Genomic DNA, 12,218 nt, shown 5'->3' with positions numbered 1-12,218 from the left:
GTACCCATGTAAGTACAGTGTTCTCTGTTGATGACTTCTGTTTTTTAAATAACATTAATTTACGATAATTGAACGGCAACTGAATTTTGAAATGCTCTGGGAATGAAAAGGATTAATGAAGAACAAACTCCAGTTCTGGTTTTCCGTCAAGCCGCTTTACAGCAGCAGGTAAACCCTCTCTTGCATCTCCTCCACATCCCACAAGTGCATTCTGGCTCCAGTTCCAGTTGCTACAGGTGGTTCGGTTGTACTTTCCTCCGGGTTTTCCGTGTACTTTTCCCGTCTCGTGGAGTTGTGTGTGTGCGTGTGTGTGTGTGCGTGTGTGTGTTTTTCTCTCTGGCTAGTGGGTTTGAATAGACTTTGGAGCAACGTCTCGTCTCGACTACAACAAAACTCGCATCCTTTGAAAGAGAAATATGGCGGGATGCAAAGCTTGTGTAGCCTCGCAAACAATGCCAGCAACAGAGGAGTACCGTGTGTTTTAAAAAAAAGTTCGGGTTGAACTTGTGAACGTACGTTTAAAGTGTTTTTTTATTTAGAGTTTTCTCCTATTTTAAAATGCCCTTTCACCAACGGACCATTGAGCCGCGGCGTGTGAGTCGGTTATCCGGCAGGGATGGCAGGACGCCGGGGGAAGACGGGGGCTACATTGTTGTGGATGGACGCAAGTTTAGAAAACCCATCATATTCACGTCCCTGGATGAAGTCAGCTGCCACACCATGATCAACATTATCCATCAACTGTCCGACCTGTCTCTGCGTGCGAGCGACATCTTCCTTGGGATTGAGATGCAGGCAGGAATGGTGTACCAGAGATCCTGCAGGATCCAAAGACGCCTGGAAACCTTGCAGAATGAAGCCCGCAAGTTCGATGCCAAGAAAGTTAAAATCCGTAAGTTTTGCCCTTTAATACCAAAAGATATTTCCAATGACAACAAAGCATTTTTTTACGACTGAATTACGACTATAGTCATAAATCATAGTCGCATGGGCTGACTCTGAGACATTGTTATTGTTGAATTAGTTCACGTACTTGTAGTGGACAGTTGGCACAACACCTTGAATATCATAATGTATTGGCTTTCAATGATATATATTTTTAGCAGAAACCCATCATAGCCTAAAGGTCACAGTTTGTGTGATGAAAGGAGTGCAGGGAGGGCGTGACGAGTGTGTCTAAACAGTAAACACATGGTAGTGTTTCTTGGATTTGGGGTTGTCAATACGGACGTTGACTCCTGGCTGTCAAAATGATTGACCAACACATTGACCATCACCATTGACTCAGAGACACGCCACTTTCTCCAGTGTGCAGTAATTCCGTTGTTGTGGACTGTGGTACAGTGCAACTGAAGCTGGTCGACTCCCAAGATGATCAAGAAATCAATGTATTTGGTAACGGGCAGTCGCTGCTGACTCCAGTGTTGTTTGACTGTTTGGTTTAGCGTCACCTACAGTCACAGATAGTTAATTATTAACTCAGACTTTGAGTCATAGTAGATTATGTCTTGTGGGCGCTGTGAGTGTGTGTGCCAGTCAAACAAGTGACACGATAGGAGCGACTGTCATTTTGTGAGCTCTGATCACTTCCACATGCTACAGGAAACGTATCTGTCTGATACGGGATAACACAGTAACTTAACATCATTACTTGTTCTGATATGGGCTAACAGAGTAACTTAACATCATTACTTGTTCTGATACGGGATAACACAGTAACTTAACATCATTACTTGTTCTGATATGGGCTAACAGAGTAACTTAACATCATTACTTGTTCTGATATGGGCTAACAGAGTAACTTAACATCATTACTTGTTCTGATAAGGGATAACACAGTAACTTAACATCATTAAGTTAAGTTACTACTTCCAAGTTCCAACACTGCTTTGAGGTTATATCTGTTTCCGTCACATCTCTCTGTTGATGTGCTGAACAGTGAAAAGGACCTATTTTCTTTCTGAAATATGTATTAAAAGAGGAAACCGGTCTAACAACCGCTCAGAAGACTATCCTGAGTTCACTCCCTTAATTGTTTTTCAACATGACCACAGTCTCTTTCTCACACACACACACACACACACACACACACACACACACACACACACACACACACACACACACACACACACACGCGCTACGCTACACTACAAGCTGAGTAGACATTTCCCAGACCCAAGGAAATGTGGCATATGACGAGTGAAATTGACAGAAAACACAACACACAGTAATGCTGGTATTCCATCAAGTCTTATTAGAGAGAACCATTCTATGACGGCTTGCAGACACCGATTAACCATCATGTGTTATTATTATGACGTGACCCAGTCAGTGTAACTGAAATGGCCCTACTATTTCACTCTAGACTGACTCCAGTGTCCACAGCTCCTTAATGGTCTTTACATGGTTCCCAAACTTTTTAGCCCGTGACCCAAAAGAGAAATTTGTCTTCCCCGGACCCAAACTAGTGAAAATAGCAGATCTACAAGCTCACAATGCCTCGCTTCGCGCAGCGTTGTGAGCTTGTAGATCGGCTATTTTCACTACTACTTAAACATTAATCTGTTTTCTAATTTATGGAATTTATGGACGCTTTACAAATCAGTTTACCTTCTCTGTGAATGAAACAAGTGTTGTGGTTGGTTGAAAAAATATCGTATCCGGGGGAAATACATCTGACGGATGTTCCGGTCAGGGGCTAATATTCTGCAACAATAGCAGAGCTTGCTGCAATGCACTGTGAGCTTGTAGATCAGCTATTTTCGTCTGAAATATTTGGTGTAGAGCGAGAACGAGTGAGGGCTAGTATAGAGGGATTAGAGGTCTTGGGAAATTAGGAATACGGTCAGTTAAGTATATGGTATAAGATAAGAGGTTAACCAGACAATTAGTCAGTCGGAGGGGGCAAGCAGCTCGAGATGAGGTGTGATAGAAGAGGGCTGGAATGTGGTGTGCATTACGTACCAGGTTACAATCTAGCTCCCACACAGCCCCAAGGGCAGCACAGGGCGTTCAGAAGCAATGCCTTGGGATTCATAACTGCACAAAAATGTACGCTTGAGTTCACTAATGTATGAAAACATTTACCTGTCCTGGTCTGTGTCAGAACATTGCTCAGGCTTTGCACGCCTATTATACATTAAGGGGAGGCATGTATTTGAACACGCCGTGATGAAAAGCAACTGTCAAACGGTGTATTGAGTGGTAGTTAATGTGCAACCTGTATCACTCCGAGGCACATAGTCTCCGTTTAAATATCAGGTATTTCCCCTCTCCGATCGAGTCCTTTTGCTCAGAGATTCACACGTCAAAGCACCTCACCGCCACAACCAGTATGTCTACTATGGGATAGAATCTTAAGTCTTTAATGGGCGTTTATGTGAAGAAGGCTGTGGGAAAGTAGTAACTAGCTACCCCAAAGCTATGTAAATAGATAGTTATGTGAACGGATGGTTAGCTTGCTTTAATGGTTAGCATCACAGGGCTTGTTCTATTACAGTGGGTGTAGGTCAGGATCCATGTTGTAACCCCAGCTTAGAGATGGATCAAATTACTTGTGAGGGCCAAGAGAATGGCGGCATAGAGGGGCCCCACGCTCCTGGCAAGGACTGACATCGAAGGACCAAGTAGTGTGCATTTGTGTGTGCTCGTCTGTTTGTGTGAATCAGAGTATTACCGGTATTATGCATATGTCAATTTTTATGTTTGTCACCAGTCACTGGACAAATGGCAGGCAGGTTGAAGTAGTGTATTCTGCACATTATAGACGATTGCATTTTTCCTGTACATGCCTGTGTATTTATATATTTGCTTAATGCTTTATCCATCAGATTGACAGAAGCTATTGTTAGTTAATTGCTCAAGCTGAATTTCATTCCCAGTGTAGAGGTCAGTGGCCCATTCTGTCCCAACTTCAGTGCACCTGACTTGATTATACTTTAGAGAGCTAAACATAGTCTACCGTAGCCTGGTTTGCAGTGTAGATGGAGCTGAGCAAAGTGGGCATTGACTCTATATTGTTATCACAATTATTCAAATCGTGAACCACCATGTCTCTATATTGTTGTGTTTCTTTAAGTTCCTTTCTTCCTTAATTATATAAGACAACGAACTCTGTAGCCTACAGTTCTGTTTTAAGCCTGTCTTTACTAATGGAATCAGATTTCCTGGGGTGTGTGTGACCTAGTAGCAGCATTATGAACTTAAGACAAGTTGGTCCGGGAGAGTGAAAAACTCTGAACAAATGATCAAACTTCACATTTATTCCTCAGATTTAGGCTAGTTAAGTTTTTATTCACCCCTGTAACAATTAACAAGTGTTACCCTTTGTGTCAGTGCTGTATTCATTTTAAAGTGAACCGTGCCTTTAACTATACGTTACCAAGCGACTCCTGCTCTCTCCCAAATATAGCGCTGGTTTGAATAGGGAGTAAGTCATTTTAATATGGAAAGTAGGTCGAACTGGAGTGAAGGTTAATTGGAGTTTAGAAAGACTTAGGGGCCTCCTTGTCAGACATCGTAAGTATGGCATTTATAATTCTGTGCAGATGAGAGCAAGACATGCACATGAACATTTGTGCAATTGTATACACAATACATACTGCACATACACACACAGATTCAAGGGAAAAGACGATCTAGGCCAGCCGCCTCACCGATGCCCATCTCTCTCTCATTCACTCACACACACACACACACACACACACACACACACACACACACACACACACACACACACACACACACACACACACACACACACACACACACACACACACACACACACACACACACACACACACTCACACACACACGGCCACACGCACACGCACATGCATGCACAGACACACAGCATGTACATTCCTCCCTCTATCCTCAGATATTTATAGCGCTCGGTCTTTGCATGGTCCATCTTTCATCTCGAGCGTGCTATCAATTTGAAATGTGTGTTAACCCCGTTCAAGTGCCTGTGCCTCTCAACTACACCATCTAGTGTGTGTTTGAGATGAACCGTTCTGTCTCAGACTAGCCATATATACTATCCAGCGCAGCCAGGGACTGGCCACAAACGGCCAATTCATTCCAGGCTGTCCGTTTAACCTACCTGTCTTACTAAAGAGCACCTGGTGTTTAAGCCATTAAAACCATACAGCACTTTCTTCTTTTGTCACCTAGGCTTGCCTGGCCTGTAGGGATGTCCCGATCACGTTTTTTTTGCTTCCGATCATTTGATTTTGAGCATCTACCGATTCCTGATCCGATATTTATATTTTATAGAACACATTTATGCCATATCATAATAGTATAATATCCCAAATCACAGACAATATCCAGTCTAATATCGTGATATGGATACAATATTGATACTAGGGATGTCCCGTTCACGTTTTTTGGCTCCCGATCCGATTCCGATCATTTGAAAATGACGTGATCGGCCCAGATTTCCGATCACCCGATCCGATCTGGACAACCCTACTGACCTCGTCTTGTTTTGATTGAGGGCAGTACTAGTGAGTATGACATGCTTATATACAAACGGAGGACGCAACATTACAAGATTCTCTTTAGACCACAAAATGGTATAAGATTTACTGCAAAGAATTCTGCTGGTGGCCTTTGGCCATTCGCATAGAAGGCCTGCCCTCTCCATCTTAACGTCCCAGGCTGAATTTCAATCCCAGTGCGTACGTCTCTGATAGGCTGATACTATCCACTGCTGTGTGTTTACACAGGCTGCAAGATAATAATCATAGTGATCATTAAACTAACTGCCTAATTGAGCTTCAACAACGAATGAAAACACTCACTCAGTCAGGCCTAGTTAAACTAATTATTGTTTACAACTTTCACCACTCTCTTGTCTCTTGTCCTGCTTCTCACATGCAAGCGCCCACACACACACACACACACACACACACACACACACACACACACACACACACACACACACACACACACACACACACACACACACACACACACACACTACATTTATTACCCTATTCATTCTAACTCAGCCCCTCCGGGCCAACATTCACTTATGCCCTGCCATGGTGTCCTCTGTTCTACAATAGAGCGCAGTCATCCCACAGCCAGGGTCCACAAGCCAGGTTCCCACAGGGCCGGTCCAACTGCGGAGCCTGGGCCCGCTGTACAGGCTGAGAGACCCGCCTGGGCCCACTGTACAGGCTGAGAGACCCGGCTCTCATGAGATACAGTCGCCTAGGGCAGTGGTTCCCAACCTTTTTCCCTGGACCCCCCCCCCCCCCCTGAGTCCCTCCACACTTGGCACACGGACGTACACTTTTTGTTTTTCAGACATGTTATTGTTAACCAGTTAAGACCTACATTATATTATTCGAAAATTGGGTCTATAGTGGATCTAGTACAAGCTCAGAACCTGTTGCATCGTGTTTAAAACGCCTTTCCACTCCAGGAAGAGCCCAAGTTGGGAAACACTGGCCGAGGTCAGGGACCATTGAGAGACAGAGAGAGGGGGTCCGTGTGCACGCACGCACACACATGCCCTTGCATGAGTGAGTGAATACAGCGGCCCTCTCCCACGGCACCATGAAGTCTGCAGACCTCCCACGAGTTACTCTGGCGAGGGCACAGTCGAAGGAGAGAGGGATGGCGTGAAGCCATTCTTCTTCTCCATGTCATCATCCTGTGAAGACAAGTAACTACAGTGGTCATCAATTAGGAAGTGCACCTATGTTAAATCTGTCTTGGCTTTCATGGTTTGTACTTATGTGTTTATATTACCTGCTTTGAGTCAAATGTACAGTAAGGGCAACTCATTTGTTGGATGAGGATATGGAACTGTAAAGATTTCATCCCTAAAGCGGCAAGCCCTTTTTCTGGCAGTATTTGAGTCAAGTCTAAATGTTGCGTGTGAAACAGAGAGGTTAATGACATGTGAATAAAGTAGAAGCTTGACCTGCGGCAGGTCTCGCATCTAACGCCACGTGTCTGTCGCAGTGCGATCCGAGTGAGACACACACACTTTGCCCACTGACCGTGTGTTTGCCGCGCTGGGCAGGTTGTGTTGTTGTTGTTCTGTGTTGTTTCTCTGTGAATATCGTGTGTCCGCTGTCGTGTTTTGTCCGTGCTGGGCAGGTTGTGTTGTTGTTTCTCACAACTTGTTCACTTCTCACATGTAATAATGGATGAGCAGACAGCTCAAGACTAGATCGCGGGTTGCACCCTGATGTTTCAGCATATTCAATCATCAGTCACTCTTCCTTTTTGTTTTCACTTCTGCTTTCCCTCCATCCTGTGCTGAACCAAGGCTCTTCCTCTATCTCTTCTAGTTCTTTCACATGGCTCCCTGGCCTGAACCCCCCCCTCTCTTTTGTCTCTGTCCATCTATCTCACTTTGATGTCGGCCTTCATACTGTCAGCCTGACCACAACAAAGACAACAACTCCTCCCTTCATCTCTCTCTCTCTCTCTCTCTCTCTCTCTCTCTCTCTCTCTCTCTCGCTCTCTCGCTCTCTCTCTCTCTCTCTGTCTCTCAGGTGTATTTGATGTTGACATTTTACCAGTTGCAGTTTATTTGTCACCTAAGAGCATATCGTATCAAGCTTTCATTATTTCTCGTTGCGTGTGAGGGGTATGTACAGTGGGTATGTGTGTGTGTGTGTGTGTGTGTGTGTGTGTGTGTGGCTGTGCGTGTGTGGCCTTGCACACACTTTTGTCTGTGTGTGTTTGTTTAGCGTGGGTGTGTTTTGTGTACATGGCATGTATGGCTGCATGAGACCATGCATGTGTGTCTGTCACTGTATGTGTTTCTGTATGTTTGTTTTGAGGACCATGTCACTGCTCACCCACGTTGGCTGTGGTGTGTTTTTCCATGGCTCTGGGCCCTGGGGTCTGTTCGAGGGCCTTTGGGTGTCTGAGGGCCTTTGGGTGTTTGAGGGCCTTTGGGTGTTTTGACTACCAGCGCCGCCACAGAGCTGTGTGTGTGTGTGTGTGTGTGTGTGTGTGTGTGTGTGTGTGTGTGTGTGTGTGTGTGTGTGTGTGTGTGTGTGTGTGTGTGTGTGTGTGTGTGTGTGTGTGTGTGTGTGTGTGTGTGTGTGTGTGTGTGTGTGTGTGTGTGTGTGTGTGTGTGTGAAGAATGGAAGAGAATGGAAGAGAATGTGTGTGAATGAGGAAAGCAAAGAGAGGCAGAGAATATAGGTAGCGTTAGTACGTACTGTACTACGTACTGTATGTCTGTTGGGTTTCAGCTGGTAATGGAATCACAGATGGTTGACTCTTCATTGGTGAGCACAGGCAAACACACAGCATGATAACTGTGTGTGTGTGTGCTCTAGCTACTTGTTATTGCGCTTGTGTGTGTGTGTGTGTGTGTGTGTGTGTGTGTGTGTGTGTGTGTGTGTGTGTGTGTGTGTGTGTGTGTGTGCGCTCTAGCTACTTGTTATTGCGCTTTTGCAAGTGTGTTTGAACTGTGTGTGTGTAATGCGTTCCCTCCCACTGATAACATTAGCCTTTAATTGAGAGCAAACACTGTTGCACTTTATTAAAGAACCAACGTGACCACACCTTAGAGTGTGCCTTGATTGATGTGCACACACACACACACACACACACACACACACACACACACACACACAGACACGTCACACACACAGTTGAACAGACATTCATATTCATACACACATAAAGAAACATATACGCTTACACACAAGTACCGGTACTTAAACACAGACAGACAGACAGACAGACAGACAATGTACACATGGTGGAAACGCACACATAATGACATATTGCAGCAGGTGGGAGCTTGTCCTATGGGAGCATAAAGCCCATTGTCATCCTACACGGGCACTTTGTAGCACTCAGAGCTTGAACGTGTCACATCAGGCTCACGGAAAAATAAACAGGGATTTCCACTGCCACATCTGTCACCCATCATATCACCTCTGTTAGCCTTCTTCCTATCCTCGCACGCACGCACGCACGCACGTCGCACGCACGCACGCGCACACACCACACGCCACACTACACACTACACACCGTAGACTGGCACACGCCACACTACACACCGTAGACTGGTAACTGCACTCACTCAGGGGATTCTTGTGACTTGCATTAGTTTCTGTATAAATGCAGTTGGCCTGCTGTCCCACTGGGCAGCCAGTCAAATAGGAAATACCATTCTATAGAGAGGAGAATATACTGTAGCTACGTAGCTAGCCAGCCTGCTGCCTTCACTGAGAGTATGTCCTACTCTCAGCATTGCAGCCAAGGCTTGGTGTAAGTGACTATTTACACAGGCAATAGTAGAATTTGGGATGGAAATGATTAGTTAGACATTTGTGGCCGTGGGAAGAAAAGAAGTTGGAACTACCAGGCGATCCAACGTTCTGTCATTAAGTAATGCCTTAACAATGAAGCTGTTAGTTGTGTCTTTTCAAAGGAATCTTTTATTTATTTATTTATTTATTTTGAAAGATTCGTTTTTGGCTTTTCGTCCCTTTATTGATAGTGAAGACGGACAGAGAGAGAGGGGGAGAGACATGCAGCAAAGGTCGTCATGAACGGGACTTGAACACACATCACACTGTCAGGCCAGAGCCTATATGTGGCATGCACTGCCCTGGACCACTACGGGCGCCCGAGGAATCTTTTATTTTAGATGAGTCATTTGATTATAATTTAATAAAGTAGGACAGGCTTGCAAGATTGTGGCTCGGTTGTTAGGTTGATCTAGGTTGATCATGCAATCAAGCACGTAAAATATCAACCTTTTAAGTTGAGGTGTAGGCTGCTAGAATGTCCTTAGTTTAGCGAAAAGATTGTTGTGGGCTTGTCAGTGGTTCATACTGTATGTATCAACTATCAACATTGTTAACTGGAGGTATGGTTGATGGTGGTATAGTGGCTGAGAAGTATTAAGGACACTTCTGGAAAGATGACCCTGGTGCTAAATTGGACTTGTCAACAATATTCATTGTGATATGAGAGTAGATATCGTCTGGGATTTAGGACATTGAATAATATCATATAAGTGCAAGTCTTTTCCTGGTTTTAATCAAGCCCTATTTTATATACTTTTAAAAATGTAAAAATAACTTTTGCGAAATACCACATCTAGAAGCTCACACTGCCTCACATGATCACAACACGATGTGAGCTTAACAAATTGTCACAGTATGACATTAATTACTGTCACAATATCAAAGTACTTGGTAAAAATATTGTGATATTTTGTCCTGCTATCGCCCATCCCTAATGCTAGTGATGTGGTTGGAAAATCATACATACTTAACTGTACACAGTAAAATCCTCATCAACCTATTTTTACACTCTCAGTCACTATAGAGCGTCGCAGTCACGCCCTCTACCATGGACCAGGAAATGATTCTCCGTTCATTTTCCTCATAGACATTTTAGAAAGTATTTATTTAAAGACATTTACGCCGCGGACAAAGCCAACTCGAGTCGTGACAAATCATGACAACAAACACAATTTTTGGGGCCGAAAAAATAATTAGAAAGAAGAAGAAAACGGCAGGTTACAACACTTTTTTTGTTGTTTTTCTTCTATGTAATTATTTGTTTGGTCCAAAATATTGTGTGTGTTGTCATGATTTGTCACGACTCGAGTTGGCTTCGTACGACGCTTAAAAGGTCTTTAAATAAATACTTTACGAAATGTCTATGGGAAAAATGCATTGGGATTCATTTCCTGGTCCATGGTAAGGGGCGGGACTGCGACGCTCTATTGATTTGTATTGTAGGCCTGGCTACAGGACAGGTTTAACTAGTGGAGGACAGTCCAGGTTGTCCACTTGTGCAGATCAACAACCATTGTCTGGAGACATCTGTTTAAAAACAATCATGTTTGATTTCTATAATAGAACTGTTGCTGGTGAATTTCAGAATTCCCATCTGCCACTGTGGCTGGTTGATAAAAATGTTTGTTTCCTGCCATGCTTACGGCCTGCCCCATGTGTATATGTTGTGTGTATGCTATGAGAGACAATAATCTCAATCTGTGTCCTCAATTCCTCCTGTCAAAGCATCCATTGTTGGCATGTTGATGTGGCTTGATTCTATGCTTAAAATAATTGATATAAATATTTGTGTAAATCTCTATGGTAAAAATGAATGGACAAATTGTCAGTGGGTTCAGAAAACCACACCCACTGCTATGCTCTATATATTATGCACCTTACCCCCCCCCCCCCACTCAACCATAGCAAAATGCCCTCTGCATGCATCATGTGCATATACTGTACACATACTGTATATGACATACTGTACATAGTACACATGCGTGCGTGCACACATGTCACTCGGCAGCGTCTCTGATAACCATATTCGTTCACACGACGGTGGTCGGGACTAGGCTTAGTCTCTGTATATGGTGGCTCAGACAGTACAACACGGACAATACACACACACACACACACACACACACACCAAAGATTTTGCGATTCCCCTATAGAACAAAGACAATGGCAGTGATTCAGTTTATCATAACAAAAAAATATGAATCCTTTTTATTTATCTTTACATTTACATTACTGTACATTCAACATAATATTGCCTGCATATTTGCTGTATGTGTTTTTCTTTTAACTTTTTAGTTAAAACTGCACTATGCAACTTTATGCCCAGTCTTCCACCATAGTAGACTCCAGTCCAATTCAGTGCCATTTCAATTTCCAGCATTGTCAACAGGCCTGAGTTCAACTGTTCCATGTGTTTCTCAGACTTGTTATTGTGTCTCTGTCTTGTCTGTCTCTCCATCCGCCCGGCGTCCGTCCATCCGTCTGCATGCGTCCGCAGTGGGACAGGCAAGGGGTTGAGACACTAAAAATAAAAGATTGCTTGTCCTCGCTTTCTCACTCCTTCAGCTGTGTTGTTTTATTAGAGTGTTTCCCTCTGTTCCTTTCTCGCTTATTCTCTCCCCCCCTCCCCTCCTTCTCTCTCTGGTCTATTCCATCTCTCTTGCTCTCCCTCCCCTTCTCCATACAGCCAATTAAACCCAGTTCAGAATCCTTTGTTTACTTGATAAGACTTGGCTAACACTGCAAAGTCGCCATCAACAACCATTTCAATGAGAAAGCACAAATTGTGTGTGAATAGCAGTTGTCAATCACCAAGTTTGAAATTCAAACTGTGCATTGCTCTCTCTATCCCCACTGGCCTTTCTCTCTTTCTGTTTGGTTTGGAATCTAGCCACTGAAAGCAAAAAAATAAGG

General features: G+C 43.9%; 1 protein-coding gene across 1 annotated transcript in view; it reads left to right on the top strand.

Annotated features, from left to right (window-relative positions):
• Nucleotides 1-253: 253 nt before the first annotated feature.
• The window catches only part of LOC306941348 (NHS-like protein 1), a 132,953-nt gene continuing 120,988 nt past the window's right edge, over nucleotides 254-12,218 (top strand). The window contains 1 exon segment of the mRNA XM_079526770.1: nucleotides 254-892. Coding sequence (XP_079382896.1) covers nucleotides 559-892 — 334 coding nt within the window. The 5' untranslated portion in view covers nucleotides 254-558.

The sequence above is a fragment of the Electrona antarctica genome (genome assembly GCF_951216825.1).
Source record: "Electrona antarctica genome assembly, chromosome: 17".
NCBI lineage: Eukaryota > Metazoa > Chordata > Actinopteri > Myctophiformes > Myctophidae > Electrona > Electrona antarctica.
The sequence above is the reverse complement of the archived record's forward strand: the minus strand, read 5'-3'. Positions and strand labels throughout refer to the sequence as shown.